We start from the raw sequence: 23,191 nt of genomic DNA, 5'->3' as shown, positions 1-23,191 counted from the left end.
CGAGCAGAGAATGAAAACAAAATTGATGACTCATAATCCTCCTTGTATTGTTCACGAATCCTGCTTTATATACTCATAAATATGTTATTATAATTCACTACATTACCTCTAAAATACTGGAATTCATTAGATAGCTAGTTTATTTTGACTTAAAACAAAATAGAGATTGAAAAACTAGCTTTCAGTGATAAATGTGCATGCTTTTTTAATCAAATGTCATAGTTTGTTTTCAAATAATTTTTAGGAACATCAAAATAATATCAACATATGAACAACTCAATGAAAAAAAAAAGAATATTAAAATATGTTATCAATATGATTTCAAAAACATAATTTGATAATATTTTGATATCCGACTTTGGTGGGCGTTGGCCAGATTTGGATTTTCCAGAAATAATCCTAAATAGGACCTAGATTATGTAATACTCTAGTAACCTCAAGTCCGTGCTCTGCCACAATGTTTCATTGTGATTAATCAACACTCAAAGGGGTAAAATATTACATTTGGGGTGAATTTGAAAGAAAGGGAACTTGGAGTGTAGAGCGCACTGCCCACTGGACTATTCTGAAGCCTGGCCAAGTGAGTTGGGTATGGGTTTATTTGATTGAAGGTCATTTTTAATTTATATATTGATGCATTCAAACCATTGGCATTTGGTATTAGAGATTAGACTGAGATAGGATGCGGAGGGCCCGCTTAGGGGGAGCGTAACCCATGTTATGGTTTCCATTTATTAAATAGTTCAGATAGGTTAGAAATGACAGGTTCATAGTAAGATATGGTGCCCATTTAAGAGATGAACTAGCCTCAGGCTAAAAATCTCTATAATAAAGAAAAAAAAAAAAAAAAAAAAAAAAATGGTGCCCATTCACTGATCAAAATCAGATTCACATCATCAGGGCCTGCCCAAGAATAAGAGGATTGACGATGATTTGTCAAGTTTTATTTTGCAATTTGCATATAATTGTAATTATAAGTTTGCTTTTTTAATTATAATACATTCAAAGTGTTTTTATGTTACTTCATACGCGAAGTTTGCGATTTTCAGAGTTGGTTGGAAATGCTATCTAACGTGAACCTTTAGTGTGATAATGTATTAGCTAGATAATGACATTATAAGAGGGTAGGTAGATAGTTCCGTTAGAGTACGGCAGTATGAAAATTGAATGGAACTTGAAAATGAGCGAAGGGCTATTAATGCGACAGTGCAAGTCAGACGCACACTCTTTGCCTAACCCGTACGATGTACGCGGAGATTTGAAGTATGTCTTCAAATCTACAGGCAAAAAGTGTGCGTCTGCTTCTGCTCAAATACTACGTGCGGCTGTGGAATAGTTCTAGCGACATTTCATCACTACCTAAGAGTGAGTTTGTTGAGATCGGGTATAGTTTCTGAGTATGTTGTTTGTGGATTCCCATTTTGAAATAGCTCAGATTAGCACAGAGTAATAGTTTTATTGCTAGGGAACTTTCTTTTGGGATCGTCTTTTCTTCATACAATTCTCATTATTCAAACTATATTAATCATGATCAGTCTTAGAAAATGTTATATGTTTGTTATTAATATCTTTTGCATTGCAGCTCGCGAGAGGTTACCCAATATGAGTTCTCTTTCTCATCCACAAAAGTTTGGGGGGAGGGGGCGATCTGAGAGCTGAATAGAGGCAAATAAATTAGCGAACACAACACCATGACCCAAACGACTAACCAACACATGCGGTGCACACTTCTATTTCTTTCTTTCTCTCATGTACCAATATTACCTGTCTGAGAACAAATGGGAACACGGCCAGGAGGAAAAATAGCGAGAGAGCATGAGCAAGAAAAGAAAATAAGACATGCATCGGAAAGAGTAAGCAGTCAGAAAGGATCACACCGATTGGAAACAGTCAATTTATACTGGACGGAACTGGTAAGTAGGATAAGAATTGTAAAAGGTGTGTGCTTGCATGATTTACCTATTTTAGCCAATAAGCTACATCAGAACCTCATTTCCTTCAATTACTACTCCATCGCAGCACACACACACACACACACACACACACACACACACACCTAATAATGATTACTAACCTTAATATAGTTTCAACATTATCGATATTTTCATATTTTTTTTTCTTTTTGCAGCGTTTGGTGGGGCAATGGGAGCGCAAGTCAAAAGCCGAGGATAAAGGAAAAGTAATGGCTGAATGGCTGAATAGTCTATGCGGACCACTTGAACGCCATGGGCAGGGATTGGAGAGGTCGGTTATTGGGGGGTTTTGAGGGAATGAAACATAGTACTAGATTTGTGCTGCAAAATGTAAAGAAACCGAAAATACATCTCCCACTGATTCATCCTTTCACATATTTACCAAATGGACATTTTAAAGCAACCATCAAAATAAACAGACAATATATCAATAGGCTAGTTGCCAGTTGCTTTAAAGCGAAGACATCATATCAAGAAATTCGTTCGAAGCATTTACCTTTGAGCGGCAGATGACGCGATTATACCTGTCTCATAGCGTTCGTATGAGAAAATGGAGGAGTTACCAGTCTTCTTGATATGTTGTCTTCGTTTAAAGGCTAGTTGCCTCCCTAAGCGGACCCCCCGCATCCTAACTCTTTTGTTAATCGACTTAATGTTATCAAGCTGCCTAAATTTTCTTATTAAAGTTCGTTTGATGATTATGATATCTCATTAGCCTAATTTAAAAAATAATTGAAATCTCTAATCTACCTAATCAATTATAACTCACGCTTTATTAGGTACCTGCACTTGTGTATGTAATCTAAAAATTTAACGTGTATCAAGTTGCTTTTTACTTTGACCTATATTATATATTAGTTCGTTCCAGGTGACTAAAATGCTTCACTTTGAAGTTAGTTTCCTAGCTGATTTTTAAATTATATAGGGTATATGCTCCAACTACACTCACACGTTTCCACTATGTCGTCCCACAATATTACATATGGATATGTCACAATAGAAGCACGCCACAGTGGAAATCCCGAGCCATAGTTCAAACACTTACCCAAATCAAAATGAAGCACATATAAGATTAGTTACAATACCATGTACAAAAATAATGTTTAACATTGTTCCCTGAGTAATGCTTCAATGAAAACAACAATGAAAGCTTGTCACGCAAGTAGAAGGAGCACTGTTGGCATTTTCTGAAATATTTCAATAGTATAATTCTATTGCAAACCCAAATAAATCTATCTGCGTAAAAAGTGATTTACGGCAAAACCCGCCAGTATCACACCCAACGTCAGTGTCTATACGTAAGCGTACTACGACGCGGCTTTCAAACAAAGGAGTAACAAGTGTGATACAATCACTGCTTAGCGTTAGCGTTGTTATGATATACTTCGTAAATTGGATACTAGCGACACTCACGTCTCTTCTGAAATGCTCAGTTAGACTACTTTCAGGAATAATGCTGGGGAGTAAACATTGGTTCCAATCTAAATAAGAGTAACAGAAGCATGACTGTCGCTATTCCCGGTCACGCCCATCTTTACCATAACTAGGGATATGGAAGGAAATGTTGATGTAGTACTTACTTAACGAGAGGCCACCAACTTAGCGACACCCTCATAAGTACGACGGATTGGAGGGTTGGGTAGGGTATTCGGTTAGGATTCACCTCAAGTTGGCGATGCAACCAAAAGTATGTATTGTTTATTTAGTATCTCGATAGCCGGTTATCGAAAGAACATATTCATTTTATTTAGTGATCATGAATTTTAAGAGTCATGACGGAGAGCTTGGGATTAAACCCATGATTTTCTGCTCAGTAAGCAAAAACGATCCCTCCAGGGTCATCGAGCATCTCAAAAACATAACGCTTCGCGACAATACAGGACTACGTTTTCGCTTGATATGCAAATAGTTTCCGAGGTTAATGTTCAATATCAAATATACAAATGATGGTGGCGATTTATTGTGCTGTGGAAGAGCTTGGAGTTAAATCCATGATTTTCTGCTCAGTAAGCAAAATCGATCCCTCCAGGGTCATCGAGTATCTCATAATCCACAGCGCTTCGCGTCAAAGTACGAATATATGGATGAACTATCTATGATTGAATAACTATTATTTACGATAATTACATGAAAGAAATAAAATATAAACTACAAACAATACGTGACAACTAAGATCTCAAAAAGATATTCTCACAAATATATTTCACACAACTAGGAATCTCAAAACAATTAGGCGCTATAATGATACTCTGCACATGTTAGACACAAGAAGAGGCCAAAAAGCAAGCGTCCGACACACAAAACCCGCCAGATCCACTTGCAGTCACAATCAACGATTCTACGAATCGCGAGCGCTCACGAATCATAAAACCGCCGACTGCGACCCTCTGAAAGCGAAATTGACAGGCTCTATGCGTCAAACAACCGCCACCCAATCTCCTCCAGCATCCAACAACACAAATCTCCATTACAACATCTAACGAATTCAAAACTCCGAAAATCACTCATCTATAGCAAATGAGTGGAAGCAACCCTGCATGCAACCATTCTTCATGATACACTTTTTCTGCCTATTTTCTATTAGGCCTGTAGACATGCGTTAGCTTCAAAACTTCTAACCAAATTGGAAAAATTTTCAGATCACGAAAAAAAAAACATTAAAAAAAAACATTGTTTATTTTACGCAAAAACGAGCAAGTAATATTAAATCTCTTGTATCGTATGCTAATGCTAATTGACTGTAACAAAAATAATATACTAAAATAAAATAAAATATTAATAAAATTATATGCAAAATTTATTCGAAGATCATTACTTTATTGGTGAGAAATTTCTAATACGCCCTCCCAGTTCCTCTGTATACAGAACAAATCTGATTCTATAATCAAAATTGCTCAGTCTGCATGAAGCAGCCGATTTCATCAAGGAAGTTCTATTAACAACCAAGAATTAATCGTTTGAGGCATACCATACTGAAGCATTAAGAAGGTGATATGTGTCACTATAGGAAATCAACATCGTTGCAAATGTAAAGAAATTAAACATAACCCTTTGCTTCAGTACCGTCAACGTCCATGTCCATGGGGAGGGAGTTTCAGCAGTATCGATATTATAATCTAAAGGTGAGTTGTAAAGTATTGCAGCGTACTGGCAGCCGAAAAACAATATAAAAATAACAGTAATACACAACCGACAATATCACTGCAGGCAAGCGTGTGAAGCATGTGAATCAAATTCATCAGTACGTCACATCAAAGGCACAGGGGCTTATGGCAGCAAAAACCCCAACAAGGAAATCAAGCAAGCCAATAGGAATTTGACCTGGGCCCATGTTTCTCATGTTGGCCCTCTGCACCCCTGGAAGTTCCCAGGATACTTGAGTGAGTGAGAGCACGTGAAGAGGGACGTAACTCGCAGGAGCGGGAATGAAAGCGGACAAATTGCTCATGCAGCACAACTCTGGTGATTTTTTAGTTGATTGACTCTCAAAAACTTTGTTAAAAGATGTTTAGTTCATTCCGGGTAAAATCGACACTTGCAATATACTTGAGAAACAGGATATGCCGTAAGTTTAATGCAAAATTTGTGTTTTCTACATGTTTGTGTGTTTGTGACCAAACAACGTACATTTGATATTTATTATAAGGTGTCGATTTCACCCCGATGTGTCGATCAAAGTCAAAGTAAGATTATGTGACGTTTGTAGGTCAATAAATTACGTAAAAACAATACATCCCTGTGAAAATCGTGAAGATGTCCCTTAGGGGAAGCCCTAAGGTCTTTAAACAATTTTTATTAATTAATACAAAATATAAAATTTCAAAAAGTAACAATTTAACATAAGGCATTCGAAGCATAACTAATACAAGAATACCCTACAACGTTTTATATTTCTTCCTGAAATTCAGAATTTTATTTATTACTTGTATTAATATAAACTATTCTTATATTTTACTTTTCATGTGTTTTTCCTTGTTTTTCTCTATATTTTACATATTTCACAGTCTGATGAAAAACTTTTGCTTATGTTTTTTTTTCTTTATCTTTACTTTTCGCTGCAACTCGCAATTCAGAAAAGTATTCGCTAGTTTTATTTGTGTCTCAATCAGCTACAATACTTTTTCATCATCATCATCTTCTTCTTCTTCTTCTAATATTCCTTAATCAGCCGACACGTTTTTACGGTTTATCAAACCGTTCAATCTTTATGTTATAGTAAATGGAAAAGTTGTTCATCATGCTTTCTATTCACATCCTACCGTTTGCTCGTCTTCCGCCAACACGTGTTCGAATCATTCAGATTAAAAAACAAATAATATAGGTAGTCACAATTGTGTTGTAGTGTTGAGAATAAAAGTTAATCATTATACACTGTAAACGTTTTTAGGGTTGTTTTTCGCTTTTCATATATAGATTTCTGCATGTTTGTTTGTTCGTCCATCTTTGAATGACCGCATTGCATTTCATCTCTAAAATCCTACATAATCTGTTTCTGTAGTATTGGTTGCATCTTGAAATGAATTCGCCAGAATATCTAGATACCAATCGACGAGTTACACACTTTGCTAGTTAAAAATCGATTGTTTCTTTTTTTTACACAAACTGCAATGTTTAGTATAATAAGTGTACTATAGTCGAACTGAGAAGGTGAAAAGGTTCAACTAAATATTTTTGTTGTCGATCCTCATTATGTACTGTTTTAGGATGCAGCTTTACAAACCAAGTGTAACACATACAAACTATTGTTATGTTTTCTTATGCTCTTGTAACGGTTCTACAAGAATTTTGATTAGTATTATTATTATGTTGACCTCTTTAAGAGGAATACGTTGTTCACTATACAGGTTGTTTGTTTCCCATTACTTATTTTGGTTGGCTCCTGATAAATCACAAAAGAGAAACGATCCGCTGCTGATGCAATGTTTCTGTTTTCATGTTTATTTTTACGACTGTTTAAAAGATAATCGTGATCGGCTTCGAAGATCATTGGAAATAAAACTACTAACTAATGTGCCCAATCACATATTCGGCTACTTTGCATTCACTGACTCGGAGAAGCATTCAATTCAAACACATGTTATGTTATTGTTTTTTTTTACTATTCCTTACTCCATCTCACGCCCGCACACACACACGCACACGCACATACTCACAACACAACAACAAAAAAGAGCAAAGCTAAAGCGCGGTGCTTGGACGACTGTTTTCTGCTTAATTTTTGCTGACACTTTTGAACGAACCAATGGATTTGTCACTGCGGTTATTGATGCTGATACTTTTACTAATGTTGCGGAAATAGCATTGTTTGTTAGTGGTGATGCTTCTGCCAGTACTATTGCAGTAGTTGTAGTGTTGCATAGGTAGATCGAAACGACGTTGCATGATAAATCGGTAATGGGGGAGAAAGAGAAAAACAGAGAAAAAGGAAACGGAAGAGCATTTCGATACGAGCTGCACACTACACCGACGAGACGCACGCACGCACTCGCTCCGTTTGCGTTTATCCGTCCTCCTTCGGCGGCGTGAACCACCCGTTCTTCTCGTGGATTTGTACCAACGATTTGAAGCTTTGCTGCGCCCGTGCCAAGCTGTACTGCCCCTGGAAGATAGGGAATTAAGGTTGAATTAGGTAACTGTGTCAAATGGGGTACCTGCACTTGTGTATGTAATCTAAAAATTTAACGTGTATCAAGTTGTTTTTTACTTTGATCTATATAGGTATATATTATATTATTAGTTCGTTCCAGTTGACACCTTGAAGTGACTAAAATGCTTCACTTTGAAGTTAGTTTCCTAGCTGATTTTTAAATTATATAGGGTATATGCTCCAACTACACTCACACGTTTCCACTATGTCGTCCCACAATATTACATATGGATATGTCACAATAGAAGCACGCCACAGTGGAAATCCCGAGCCATAGTTCAAACACTTACCCAAATCAAAATGAAGCACATATAAGATTAGTTACAATACCATGTACAAAAATAATGTTTGTACTGTGTAATTAGGTAACTGTGTCGAATGAATGTCTCGTCTATTTTTGATCTCAAAAAATATTAATGGAAAATAGTAAACAATTATTGAGTGTATATCGAGGTAGGAATCGCGTCAAATATAGTGATTTCGTAGGCCAACACTTTCTACGATCCAATGATTCTTGCATGAGACTTAAGCTAGAATAAACTGTTACCGCCGAATTGATTCTGGAATAAAAAAAAAAACGATGCTAGCATTTCGGGAATAGAAGGCAAGCTCTTCAACTCATTAATTGTAAAATCGCTCGGGTTTGAGAGCTTGTTGCTTGAAAAAGGTCTTTATTAGTTGTAGATTTGAAGCTTTTCACCCTTTTACATTACATGAACTAACTTAGAAATTTTTGCTTTTCATTGGAGTAGATAATGTTAATGCTAGAGTCATGCAAGATTGCTTTCAAGACATTGGTAACACCTTGCTGGACCTTATTAATCAATCATTGCAAACTGGGCACGTGCAACAGGTTTGGAAAGAATCCTTGGTTATTCCTATACATAAAGTTGCTGCAACGATTAAAGCCGAAGAATTTCGTTTCATCAACATGTTGCACACATTAGAAAAAAATTTCTAGAATTTGTTGTTAAAGGTCAGCTGTTGGAGTATTTAAATAGTAGCTCTTGGTTCATACGTTGAATTTGGTGTTAGCTAAATGGAATGATAACTTGAAGCATAAGGTGGAGCAAGGCGGGTCACGGGGCAATATGGGTCATAAAATTGATTTATTTATGTTTTTGATTGTCAACATCAACAGGCTCAATGAATGATGGTTTGAAAACCTGTTGATTTTGACAATCAAATGAATTAATAAAAAAAAATGTACTAGCTGACCTATCTAGCTCCGTAACCCATCTTGCCCCAAAATTACCCTACTGCATACACGGAGAAAAAAAACTACCCAAAATTTGAGTTCTTTTTACTTAATATAGAGTTCAGCCTCTCCCTTGCACTCTTTATTGTTGTCAAAAAAGGACGAGAGATTTGTCTTAACGATATAGTTCAGCCCAAAAAGTTACTATTGAGTAAATTGCATATTCTGAAGTACTTGTGATACAGTTTTTGTATTGTCGCACGTCGTTTGATGACGATGTTGCAATGGTCGTTATAGTAGCAGTAGCTCAAACTTATGCAGTGACGGTGATATGCTCCGGATAGACGTGCTTGCTGACGGTGGTCAAGTTAGTCATAACTCTCCATGTAGACCACGAGTCTACACCTTGCTAACGCAGCACGTTTGGAAGATCTGACCAAAGTCTTTGAGCTCGCGACCGAGGTGCCCTACTCATAATCAGGACGACCAGACGTGTCTCATCTGGGATGGTATTACACAGCCATTAGGCCGCCCCAAAAGGCCAAAAAGTGTAGATTTGTTTTCCGGCGGTAGCTTTTTTTTGCATGGGGTATCCGACGTCATCCAGGGTAGCAGATTTCTACTTGGACTGAACTAGGTCAAGCTCTTGTGACAGAAAAGACTAGTTGATTTCCAGTGGCATGTTGTTAATGCTAATGAGTGCGTCGACACGTCTTTTGAACGACGGAACCGATCGGGTATGACGGAATTAGGCACCTGCTCCGAGAAATGCGTCCTCAATGCTTTGCGAAGGAGCCCTTCAATCAGGAATATCCAGGTTTATTTGTAGGTGTTATTCCGGTGCTCCATCATGTCGTTACTTGCGTCCATCTTCAGAAATCTGATGCACCTGAACTGTGTTAACTTTATCCTTAATAATCGTACTAATAACGAATTCATTACGAACAACCACCAATCTGAGGCTTATCTAATGCAGATGAAAATCAGTCAGAATACACTGGCAACCGCCCTACGGTAGTTTCCGAGCTCCCTGACCCAGTCTTGCTTGCCGTTTCATGTCTTCTTAGTCATTCGGGGTCCGTGGTTGAGGATGGGGAAAAGTTCTGCCAAGCAACTTCTTCAGGCAAGGTTTTCGTGAGGACGTGCGAAAACCTTGCCTGAAGAAGTTGCTTGGCAGAACTTTTCCCGATCCTCAACCACAGAACCAGAATGACTAAGAAGACATGAAACGGCAAGCAAGACTAGGTCGGGAAGCTCGAAGACTGCTGCTTGATGCGGAGCTGTTAGTCCAACGGAAGCAAGCAGAATATATCAAACTCGATAAGATCTGCTCCGATCTCTGTGAGATGCGCCTTGGATGGTGTGTTCAGGAACACGACCAACACCAAGCAAGTTTAACATTCGCTCCTATAGCATCGTTGGATGACATTGAGGAATTCTTCCAGCGCTTTTGAAGACTTGAAGTGGTTCCAGATTCGAGTCCTCGGACTATGGACGAGAAAGAGTGTGATCATAATTTCGTCGTTACTCACCAACGTATCGAGAATGGATATCGTTCAAAAACAACGTGCAGAGTGGTCGCTTTGAAGCGATTCCAGATGCAAATACGACTACAGCCGTTCACTTAATGACAGATAGATGGTAGCAGTCAGTGATACACTCAAAAGCTACAGGTGACCGTATGGTGACCAGCAAATTCCAACAATTTTCCGGGGTTTTCCCGGAATTTTGGAAAATATCCCGGTTGTACGATATATATATATATATTCAATTTAAGCATAAAACCGAATGCGATGGAGCCGAAGAAGAAATCACTAGGTTAAATGGGACAGCAACATTTTTCCTGGATCTTGAATTTGGTTCTGCGCTCGAAGTCTTCAGAATATGTCAATGAAAATTCGCTCAAAACTTAGGAGCATTTTTCATTTGATAGTTCTCAAGCATTTCCTTTGAAATCAATTCCCTTCACACAGTTTTTTTTTTCAGAATCCTTCTAAAATATGTTTGAGGTTCTCTCTGGGAGTCCCTTGAAAATTTCATATACAGTATGCAAAAAAAGATTATCCACCCCCCTACCAAATTTACAATTTTTTTGTTTTTCTGGTGAAAATCAGTTTAATTTTATGAGTGTTCCTCCATGATTTATCAATCTATGTTTATTTATCACATTGCCATTGAAAATACGGTGTTTATATCTTTTCTTGAGATTTCATGTGATAAATTATGAAAAATTGTAAAAAATTACGCAAAAAAAGTTTATCCACCCCCAAACGGATACTATGACTTAAGTGTGTTTTACAGAGTTTTAGTGTGTATTCTGCAACTTTATCGAATGTAAACATTGTGTCTATCTGTCATTTAGTGCTCTTGAAGTTTTCGTGCTCAAAATTTCAGTTACGTATTCAAAATTGGAAGTTATTTGTTGCAAAATGCAAAAAAAAGCACAAATTTCGATCAGTATTCGAAATTTGATTATTGAACATCACAAAACTGGCAAAAGCTACCGTGATATTGCCGATATTGTCCAGCTTCACAAAGATACGGTCGCTAGGATTGTGCAGATGTACAAAAAGCATGGTTCTATCTCACCAGCTGACAGTGGTGCCAAGGGTTTAGGGAAAAACAAAAAAAAATGTAAATTGGTAGGGGGGTGCATAAACTTTTTTTCAGTGGCGTCTCGTAACCTCACTTTTTACCTGTTCAACGACTTTGAAAACGTAATTTAGAGCCATAACTATATTCAAATCGATGCCAAAATGCATAGGGTCTTCTAGTTCCATTAATTTGTATCGATTTAAAGCAATAACTTGATATTTGTTTACGTGTTGAGAGATGTTGAACAGGTAGATTGAGGTTAGGGCGACACCACTGCCTTTTTTTGCATACTGTAACAAACAGTCCAGCAATTATCTGCAGAACACTCTAAAAAATCATGAAATTTGTGCATCAATTTTCTATGAATGTAATTTTTTTCTAAAAATTAACTGAAGCTTATTTCTTTTTTTTTTAACTCGCTTCAATATTCCCATGAAATTCACCTCAGAATAGTATCATTTATTTATTTATTTGCTCTCCATCTTCGACTACGTCGTACAGACTGGATAGGGGAAACTTTACCCTCCCCGATGATGCTGTTGATTTGCGTGGGCGAGAAAATGGCCTACAAAGGTTTGTTTACAAAAAGCTTGTATGCCCTTTTCACATGTGGCTCTTGATGTTTGGTCAAAATAAAATCCAACTCGCTAGAAACATCATTAAAGGAACGCAAACAAGAATTAAAGCAACTATTGAATCCAAAGTTAGTTCTGTGAAATGGAATTGCAAGTATGGGGAATTACGAAATCGTCGAGGAGGATTGGCTGGATCATTCCAGGGGAGCTGACGCAAGGCAAACCTTATAAAACTTTTCTGAATCCTTTCAACCGCAAGGATATGCGTAACGTAAAATGTAGACCAAACCGGGGAAGCATATTCTAAAATGCTGCGAACCATCGAGCAGAATAGCGTCTTGAGACAATAAACATCGGTGAAACCAGAAGCATGACGACGAATAAAACCAAGCACAGTATATGCTTTAGCAGTTACGATGTTTATGTGTTCGTTAAACCTTAGCTTCGAATCGATCGTAATACCTAGAGATCACAGATTGAATTTGCAAGTTCTAGAGAATCCGGCCCTATGTAATATTTATGGTGAATAACATTGTTACAGCGAGTGAAGGATATTACTTTGCACTTTTTGCTGTTAACGCGCAGGCCGTTGTCACCGCACCAGACTATCACACGATGTATATCTTCTTGCACCGCGACACCAGTGATGGAAATCAAGCGAGCATGATCCGATTTCCATTTTTTCGTAAACTGTACAGATCGTGATCTATACAAACTACGATCAACGATTAGTCCTCTTCCACCTTGAAAATGCGTTATTGCGTAGGCAACTCACAGATAACAAATACATTGTTAGACTGAGTCAAGCTCAGAGAAGTGCGTTACCCATTTCGCTCATTATATCCACAAATCGCAACATGTGCTTATTTCACGAGACGAGAGTGAGTGTCTCTCTGTGAGTAGCATACTTTGGCAGTTTGGGATTACAGAGCAATAGCGAATTTGTTTATTCCCAGGTTGGTACCAAGTCCCCGGCAAGGTGACAGATAACCTTAGTTTCACGTACCCACTTGCAAATAGTAGATGTCGCCACACAACATAAACAAAGGGATTGTCCTTCACCGCCGCTATGGCATTTCTCTATGGAAATCCAACTTTTTGTTTCTCCATGTGTGGATGTCAAACAACAAGCAAGAATGCTATATGATAAGAGCGAATTTATTATTGGTGAAATGAAATAATCCAAACAAATTGAAACCGATTGATAGGGGTCTAGATGGGGGTTCATTTTCTTATATAACCAAACGGCAAGAAAAATACTTTGCTGTCTTCCATTTTATTTTCCTCTTGAATATAATCAGCCTACAGATTTCTTTTTTTTAAATTATAGTGGTGCGATAAAGGCTTGCCATATGAATATACAAAAGTTTACTTTCCCGTGTTTCTCTATTCTTGTGTTCTTGTGTTCTTGTGTATTCTTCTGACATCCAAGACTTCGGAAATTAAATTGAAAATACTCAACAATCACCACAAATATTTCAACGTTGGAAGATATTACGAACGGCTTGAAAATAGAATCCTAATGAGCATGTAAGCAGGGTGCAGTAAACAATCGTCGCAATAGCTTGATAAATCAAATAAGGGTCTCATAAACAAATTATATTGAGCTTCTGAAATGAATCAACTAAAGTGATTATCTTTTGTTACATCCGTCCGTATCATTAACGTTATTCCTCACCAAACTTGAAGCCTCAATAAGCAGATGAGTCCATAAATTTGTTTGCTCTATTATTTAGTTACACAGTTATGGGCATAGTGACAATGACAATACAAATACCATGAAGAACGCTGACTATGTAGTGATCATATAAGTGAAGTGATTTTTAATCAGAATTTTCTAGAATGTTAGCTGAAATTGAGCTCTGATGATTTTTGCACAAAGTAATGGTCGCAGATCCGTTGTAGCAAGATATTTAAAATTTAGACAAATTGAACAATATATCACATATTTAGCTTAAATTCATTAGAGGCCTTCGACATACGTACAAAGTACACCGTTGTACTATCATTGTACTAACTTTGTACTCTTTTATGTTAGTAACTCAAATTGTACATTTTGCAGTACAAGCTGCGTATAATTAGTACCGTATATGAGCAGTACAGAACCAAAAGCTCAAACATATGATTTGTAAAAGAAAATAGATGATTGTCATCGAATTAATGGGAACAAATGAGAATTGAACAAGGATACTTTCGGTGTTTTTCGGAGTTCCTATGTCGCTAACATTGGCGTTGACGGCGACTCTGTAGCTCTTTACTCCTATGAGAAAATCCATAAGCAAACGTCAGACTGTGCGTGAAACATGGCGGACTTTGTACTATCCTTTCACTCCACCGAAAATTCCCATAGGAAACTGTCTACATTTGCTGGAAGAGCAAATTTTTCGACAGTGCCGTCAACGCCAATCGCGTGTGCGGTTTGGTGAGCGCGCGACAATAAGATGAATTTTAAACTTCAATTTTGTTTACTGTACATCATTTCCGCATTCGCCCTTTTAGATAACACTTCTGAAATTTGTAAGTTTGACAGAACCACCAGCACCAAATTGTCGGGGTACACCTGGGGGGGGGGGGGCAAGTGCTGTCAAATCAGCCTACTGATCATCTTGTATGAAACAGGTTCCAAACGTAAACAAACGCTGTAGGTTTATTATGGCTTGTTTACGTTTGGAACCAGTTATGCGAGGTAGGCGACGATTGTTCGTATTTGACAGCCACTTCCCCCCCTTGGGGTACACTGGCAATATACCGGAGCTGTCAAGTTGCCCCCGAGTGGGTTGGTACCGATGTCAATTATACAAGGTCTGGCCCAACCGGCTTATTGGTATTAGTGAAATTTGAAAATGTCTAGTGGTGGTCGTATTTCATCGCAATGTTTATCTTTTTACACGAAACAGCTGTTTTCTGTGACGACACGTCTGCTAATCGCAGTATGGAATGTTGTGCTGCCGTGACGTCAGCATTCGCTTGCTCAGCAATGTTTACAACATTTTTGCTTCTAACACTAGCAAGTTGCCTGTTGACCTTGTATGATTGACATCGGGTTGGTACCAGTTCCAACCCAGTGCAACCCCAAACTTTTTGTCAGCGCGAAAGTCGACCCGTGCCAGGTTATAAAAACAAACGCTCAAACTGACGTTTGCTAGAAAACAAGCCGACCCTTACTTGATACCCTTCTTCTTCTTCTTCTTCATTCCTTTATTTAACGTCGGTCTCTGTTCCGCAATCTAGTGCCAATCACCGACGGACATCGATTGCCATCCATTGACGGCAATCGAATGTGCAAGGAAGGCAGCTTCCACACCTGCGTAGGATATCGCACCCATTCAAACACACATGGGCCGGGACCAACGGCTTTACTTCCCTTCCGAAGGAAGACGTGACCAGAGATTTTTATGCCTCAGAAAAATCCCACCGACCTCGGCTGGGATTGAACCCAGGCCCATTGGGGTGTTAGAAAGCAGTCACGCTTACCACTACACCACCGGCGCCGGCCAACTTGATACCCAATCCAGGTTGGAACGGTATAATAAACAAATTCGCTATAAGCAAGCATCAGCAGATAGGTGCTGACCATCGGTAGGGAGAATATAAATATATTTTAAAATTTCCGAATTTTAATTGTCGAGTAAATGCGTGGTGAAAGGATGTTGCTCGTGGACATTGCAAAAGTATGGTTTACATCTCACTGCAATCTGAAAAATTATCAAGAAAATCTACTCAAGAAAAAATTAACCCCGATGGTGCAAAACTTAATGCTGTCAACGCAAATACATGCGTCTTTCCTAATTCACAGACTGAAAAAAGCAAAAAAAAAATCTCGATTATTATGGCAATGATCATGATCTGATCACGGTTGTTCATCAGTTGTACATAAATAATCCGAACAACTTCTTGTACTCGGCTGTACGCATTGAGATCTTTAGTTTGTAGCGTGCACTCACAACAAGCCTTGCGTAGTATAAGTAATGTATCGTGAGTGCACACAGCAATGATGTTGTTATCGTCTTGCTCTCTTGAGATCTTGGTAACTCACTGTTCGAAATGCTCTCTGCGTATTAGTGTTAAGAGTCAGAGTTCATCGTTAGCTTATGATGATGCCAAAAAATCTTGTAGCAGGTGTGTGCGTATATTCATTGATCGCTAGAAGCGATTTTTTGACATCACTGCGCGACACAGTCAGTGGGAGAAACAATGACACGGAAAATTTTTAGATCATTGGAAAAAGAAAGTTTGGATGATGAGAGCATGTCACACAGGTCATTAACATAAATGATTTAAAAATAAGAGGACCCAGAACACTGCCTTGGGGTACGCCAGATGGTATGTTGAAAGTCCTGGAGCGCACGGAATTCACCATCACGAAAGCATTGCGATTAGACAGGTATGAATAGACCCATTCAGTGATCCATGCCGGAAATCCAATGTGGTTCATTTTGTCAGGAATTGTACCCTCAAAACCTTTGTATTTTTCACGAATCCTGGAATCTTCTTCACAAACGCCAATGAATTTTCCACAGAACTACTTAAACAATTTGCTCTGAACCCACAAAATTGACTTGAAGATCAAGTCAAAACACTCTTCGAGTTCATCCCAAAACTCCCTAGGATGGTGGTATCTCAGCATGGGAAATCATTTACTTTCATTTGCCTTTAATTTTTTTTTCATCAATAGAATTTCGTGAAATGATGCACGATGAACCAGAGCGAACATAGTCCACCATTGTTTTTCAGTGACTGTAAATTACAACAATAACAAGTTCTGCCCGCTCTAGTTCGTCATGCATAAGAGATACAGATTTGAGTTTCTCACAAAAGTTGTAGCTAATCATAAAACCTACAAAAGCTTCATTTTCATGCATCATTTAACGGAATTCTGTTGACAAAAAAAGTTATGATTTGAGTTTTTATGCCTGGTGTTATCTCTAGAACTCATTATAAAATCTGTTCAATAAGGCTTTAGCAAAAATTCTAAAATTCTCTTACTAGTTCTTCAAAGTGACTGTATCCTGAAAATCTAGTCCAGTCCAAGGATCATAACATTTTTTAAGGTCCAAAATCTTAATTTTATTTAAAGAGAGGACGATGTATATTTTTTTCGTTTTGTCATGGAAATTCACGGAGTTTTCCCGATCCGGATCACTGGTCACTATTATCAACCGATACCTGCTCAGCAAATATAAATCGAAGTTGGTGGCTTCAAAACTGAATGCTTAACGCCATCGTCCGAAGCCGACATCGATAGAAATCCGAGAACGTAAGTGTAGGTGGCTAAGCCGCACGCTACGACGGGCGGGAATGAAATCTACAAGCAAGCACTGCAATCTAGCAGGAAATCGCAGTAGAGGCTCAGATTAAGGGGCTCAGGGCGGGGATACCTCAACAAAGAAATCAAGCATGTCACCAGAAATTTGTCCTAGGCCAAGGTCGAGACAAAAGCTAGCAGTCACCCAAAATTAGAAATCTTTCAAGTGCTCTAGATCTATGAGTGAAAAAAAATTGGAACAGAATTACCAGTATACTATTGAAACACATTTGGTCTGGCATTTACTTGACAAAACGAAATGAAAGCTTTTCCCCCTTTCCAGCTTACCTTCGTCGCACCAAACTGTATTCGCGCTTTGCCCTTGACTAGCGTTGCCGCTATCTGCATTATAACGGCTTCCACGGTGTACGCAGAACTCCAGCCTTGTTTCGTGAGCAATTCCATACAGATTGCACCACCCACCAGAACGTAACCACCTGAAAGTTAACGTAAAATGTTAATTGATAAATCCCCGCGGAGCTCCGTCCTTAAAAATTATTGGTCGATCGCATTACCGGAAATGATTGGATGCACGACGCGTACAAACGGCGGCTCGAATGGGTACGTTTCCTTGAACATAATGTTGAGCAGAATGCTATCTTTGCCTTCCTTCTCCTTCAGCAGCACCAGATCGTTGTGCAGCGGACTGTCCGGATCGACGGACATCAGTCTGATGTTCCACTCGTAGATCGAATCGTTGACCAACTCTATCGAGTACATGTTGCTTTTGAAAGAATCGGAACGATAGATGTCTCGTAGCTCCTTCATTAGCCGATCGGTGGCCTGTACCGAACCGGATACGGAACCCTGGTGGGATGAGGAACAACAAACATTTAGTCAAAGACAATAGATTATGCAAATATTATTTTACCTTCAAGTAATCTTGCCGCTGAGTTTGTCGCAATCTCTCTAATGTTGCTAAGTGTTCTACCTCCATTTCATCTTTCTGTAAATTAAAAAAAAAAACACACGGAAGATTGTTGAGTAAAGTTGTAATATAAGTAATATAAATGTAAGTCGAGTTAAAGCAACGACTGGAAATTTGCTATATCTAATACATCTTCCAATCATGGTACCTAGATATAATCATTCTTCTTTGAATAAAAGAAAACCACACCACACGTCAAAGCATATGTAACAACCACAAAGACGTTAAAAGTCTCCATGAACCCGCACCTACATATGGAGACAATGTACAACCACCACAAGTCGACGTTGTCAATTTCGTTGTCAGTTTGGCAAAAGGACGAACTGCCCATAATCGCATATCAGTCCCATATGGATAGGACATCAAGCAAAGATGGGACTGATATGCGATTATGGGTAGCGTAGGCAAGTGGGTGTACGGAGAAGATAACGAAACCTGAGCGGAAACGGATCCCCATTTTGATGTGCTTTTGATCTCGTAAAACAAATTTAATTGCAGTTTCATTATACCCTCCCTGGTGGGTGCTCTAGCTCCCCGGTGGTGGTTGGCTGACAATGAAAAATTAGTGTTTTGACTGCATTTGATTCGAGATTATTTTTCCTTGGCTCTCCCTACACTCCCCCAATATCCCTCGGGCAACCATCTTCGAAATACGGTGTTGAAAATCGCAATCCTCAGTTCAACTTTGCAACCGTATGTAAGCACGGCAAATGAATCTGACGCATGTTTGAGTCCCGTACACTCAAATTCGCAAAAGCGTACGTTACTCATAGATTGAGTGTACGTTTTTGCGAATTTGAGTTCACGGGACTCAAATATGAGTCAGATTCATTTGCCGTGAATAAATATTTGATTATGAGAACGAGTTAAAATGTATACTGTCTTCTTACAGCGAACGTCACGGGTTCACATCCCATCGGCGCAGCAGCCACATCTCAAATGATCTAAATCCTGAGATTAAGAATTACAGAAGCCATTTTCACGTTAGTAATTTTGAATGTCTAAGGCGCTGTTCATTGTCTACGTAGACAGTTTTTGGGATTCTGGACCCCCCGAGGATTCTTGTTCACTATACAATACATCCTTTTTTTTTGTAGTGATCCAGTGACAGCAACTTGCTAAAACTCTACACTGGACCCCTTTTATTGATAAATTTTGCTTCTATGAGCCTCTATTTTAAATCAACACACAGACGTTCCTAGGCTATGGTGCCCGTTTGGTCACTGTTGTTTTTGTGCTGATCCAAATAGTTTTGATAATATAATTGCGCATTCTTGTTTTTTTTTAAAGGTTGATTTTCGTCCCAGTCTTGTCTTCTGTCGTCACTTATTTTGTCATTTTGTCTTGTGTATTAACCCCCACTTGTCTTGTTTATTGTGTCAACTTGTGTCTATTGTCCTTCCCCATCTGTTACTCTGTCATGACTAATTTCATTGATATATAAAAATAGTAATATCAATTACATGATAATATGGTTATTTCTCGATTACTTTTTCAAAGGGAAGCACCAGCTCCTGCAAACAATGCATCCGATCGTCGATCCGGCGCAACCGGCATCTCGCACACGCTTATCAACACCACCAGCAGGTAGAGGAAAATTTCCCCTATCTGATGATAGTGCCAGCACGCGCGGGCGAGCCACCAGTTACGCCAAATCGACGACCAAACGCACCGCCTACAAAAGCCGATACGCTCCCTTGAAAAAGTTATCGAGATTTCTACTAATTAATGAATTATTGACAATTACCTCTCATGATCCTTGGCTCTGATTTTACCACTTTACCACTGACTTACCACTTTTTGATTATTTATCAAATACCTCTCCCAGAATATATAACTCCCCGATGCTTTGTTGGTTTCTGGTCTCATTTGGATTGGTCCTGAATTTGTTTGACATCCTGTTCGAAGTAATTCTTTGAGTTCCAGCTTGTACGTGTCTCACGTCATATGATTCGCCATTCATAAAGATAATGGGTTAAAAGGGAGTAAAACATACATAAAGGTAGATTAGTATTAGTTGTACTTGATCCAAACAATAGAAAGAAGCATAGATGACTTAGTAGAAAAATAAAACTAATAAATAACTAAAAGTGCAATGGATAAGTGTTAGTTCCGGGATCATTTTAGTGTTAGTAGTTATGTTAGTTTTGATCCGTATTCAGCCCTGCTGGCCCCTCAAGCACTATTTGCAGCAATTGTGATAAGATTATGCGACACTGCTACTACTACTATGTAAGATGTATGACTTGTCAATTTTCGCAACGCAATGTCTTTCTAAAGCACAACAATCCTAATTCTTATTTCAAACCTATTAACATATTTACCACATCTTTCCTAAAATTTCACTTGTTCGTAAGCGCCTGGTTGAAGATATGACTTTCGCTATTGACATTGTCTGTAATTAACAAATACACTAAATAGGAAGATTTATTATACAACTTCATAGACTAGTCGCCTCCCTAAGCGGACCCCCCGCGTCCTATCTCTTATGTTAATTAACTTTCTGAATTCTATAATTGAAGTTTATTTAATAAATAACTGAAATCTCTAATCTACCTACATAACCCATGCTTTTAAACTACAATTTAACGTGTTTCAAGTACTTCTGGCTTTTACATATCTTCTACATATCTTATATCGTTGTTCGTCCCAGATGACACCTTCAAGTGACTAAAATGCTTCACTTTGAAGTTAGTTTCCAAGCTAATTTTAAATTGTATATTGTATAGGGTAAATGTTTCAACTACGCTCTCACGTTTCCACTATGTGGCACCACAAAAATACATATGGGTATGTCACAATAGAAGCACACCACAGTGGAAATCCCGAGCCATAGTTCAAACACTTATCCCAAATCAAAATGAAGCACATATAAGATTAGTTACAATACCATGTACAAAAATGATGTTTAACATTGTTTTCTGAGTAATACTTCAATGAAAACAACAATGAAAGCTTGTCACGCAAATAGAAGGAGCACTGTTGGCACTTTTTGAAATATTTCAATAGTATAATTCCCTTGCAAACCCAAATAAATCTATATGCGTAAAAATAAATAATATAAGAGTGATTTGCGGCAAAACCCGCCAGTATCACACCCAACGTCAGTGCCTATACGTAAGCGTACTACGACGCGGCTCTCAATAAAAGGAGTAACAAGTGTGATACTATCACTGCTAGACTAGATCTTTGGTTCTCTCATGCAGCGGTTTATCAGAGAGGAGAAGCTTAGTAATCCCCATCGCCTGCCCATGTCGCCATTCTATCGCGGCATGAGCCAGCAACGCCGACCATAAACCTACCGTCTTCAACACTCCACTATAAAGCATGAAATTAAGCCCGCCCACCAACAGCAAGGTGCAAAAACTAGCCAAGGGGAGGGTTGTTCACTATACAATACATCCTAAAACTATAGTCAAAAAGTACAACACAATATTTTAACTTCCGCTATCCAAAAAACCGCCTCCATCAGAACTGGAACCGCTTCCAGTGGTTCCATTGTATGACAGTTACGCCTACGGGGGTCAGAGCGTTTCCATTGCAACAATGGACGCAAAACGTGGTCAGCACTCACATATTCATAACGAAACGGTTGCTTTTCAATGTCGATGATGGCGTGACACACATTGAGAGTGGTCTGCTTCTGTCGACAACCGAGTGAACACTGATTCGTGTTTTCTGATGAGAAATTCTTTGTCTTGCAACAGCCGCACAATGTCCAAAATGATCGGCTGTGGGCGCCGACATTCCCCCGTCACAAATAAACATCCGTCCGGGCCGAAAAACGTGAAAATCAACGCCGCCGACTATAAGACCGAGGTTCTGGAGAAGGTTGTGGTCCCGGGACCTCTACGGGAAGGATCATTACGCCTTTCAACAGGACGGTGCACCGGTCCACACGGCGATTATCGTGCAAGCGTGGTGTCGGGAGAATTTGACTGATTTTCTAGATAAGACTTTGTGACCTCCCAGCTCCCCGTCCTTAATCCCCTGGACTTTTATGTAAGGGTCGTACAGCATGGCCAAGCAGAGTGAACATCAAGTGAACATTATGGACCAATTTAAAAATTGGTTTTGAATGAATAAAAATTAAGATGGATGGTTGGTTGGTTGTCTTTATTGAGGAGATTTTCAGCCAGACGCTGGTTCATCTCCAGGAACCCCTGAAGGGGTTTCCCCAAGTTACAGAATTGAAAATTGAAAAAAGTGTCAGGTGGGGGCACTTCTGAAAGATGGGGGAGGCTCCAGAGGGGAGTCCCTTTAGAATGGAATACTAATGTGATACAGAGTGATAGCTAAGGTACGGTTGTTGTCTTTTGATGCTGACTCATTTTACGCCGGCGGAGGGTTTCCTGGGATGGCTGGTGGAGAGGAAGTCGTTGTTCTTAGTTGTGGTCGTGGTTGTTGAAAGTGTTCGGGCTGGTCGTGGTGTGGTGTACAGGTAGTTGTACTCATGGTCGGAGTTGAGGGTATGACACGGTGCATCATTGAGGGGCCCGCTTTCGGCGGTAATGTCTCGGTCGACTGTAGTCATATTTGGGATAACAGACCTGTCTCGCGGAGGAAAGCCGTGTAGTAGTGCCGCTAAGCGGCAAGGAGCTTCACTGAGGGCGTCTTCTCGGATGCTGCCGGGGATGTCGAACAGGTTTCTAGCTCCTTGATATTGCGGGCAGTGGCATATAAAGTGTTTCACCGAATGGTGGATCTGACACAGTGGACAGGGTCGGTGGAATTCACCGTTTCCCATTATGTTGTGTGAGATAGGGTGTATCCTGACCTAAACCTGGAGATCACCACTTGAGAGCGGTGGTCATAGACTGCCAATGAATGTATGGGAAAAATTTGACCATCAAATTTCGCTAACAAACCATATACAAAATGTTTATTGCCTGGAAAAATTACCCTATGCAAAATTTGAGCTCAATCGGACATGATTTAGGGGTGGCGCAAACGCGTCAAAGTTTGACTTT

General features: G+C 39.1%; 1 protein-coding gene across 5 annotated transcripts in view; it reads right to left on the bottom strand.

Moving 5' to 3' along the window:
- Positions 1 to 6,925: 6,925 nt before the first annotated feature.
- The window catches only part of LOC135709003 (ubiquitin-conjugating enzyme E2 Q2), a 70,162-nt gene continuing 53,896 nt past the window's right edge, over positions 6,926 to 23,191 (bottom strand). For all 5 annotated transcript variants that reach the window (XM_065231200.1, XM_065231198.1, XM_065231201.1 and 2 more), the window contains 4 exons: positions 18,165 to 18,239; positions 17,809 to 18,100; positions 17,582 to 17,730; positions 6,926 to 7,572 (listed from right to left, as the gene is read on the bottom strand). In XM_065231200.1, the coding sequence (XP_065087272.1) occupies positions 7,474 to 7,572; positions 17,582 to 17,730; positions 17,809 to 18,100; positions 18,165 to 18,239 (615 nt within the window). In that variant the 3' untranslated portion in view covers positions 6,926 to 7,473. The remainder of the gene's footprint in view (positions 7,573 to 17,581; positions 17,731 to 17,808; positions 18,101 to 18,164; positions 18,240 to 23,191) is intronic.

This window comes from Ochlerotatus camptorhynchus, unplaced genomic scaffold (genome assembly GCF_037179485.1).
Source record: "Ochlerotatus camptorhynchus isolate MF236.1 unplaced genomic scaffold, CSIRO-AGI_Acam_v1.1 ptg000344l, whole genome shotgun sequence".
In the NCBI taxonomy this organism is placed as follows: domain Eukaryota; kingdom Metazoa; phylum Arthropoda; class Insecta; order Diptera; family Culicidae; genus Ochlerotatus; species Ochlerotatus camptorhynchus.
The sequence above is the reverse complement of the archived record's forward strand: the minus strand, read 5'-3'. Positions and strand labels throughout refer to the sequence as shown.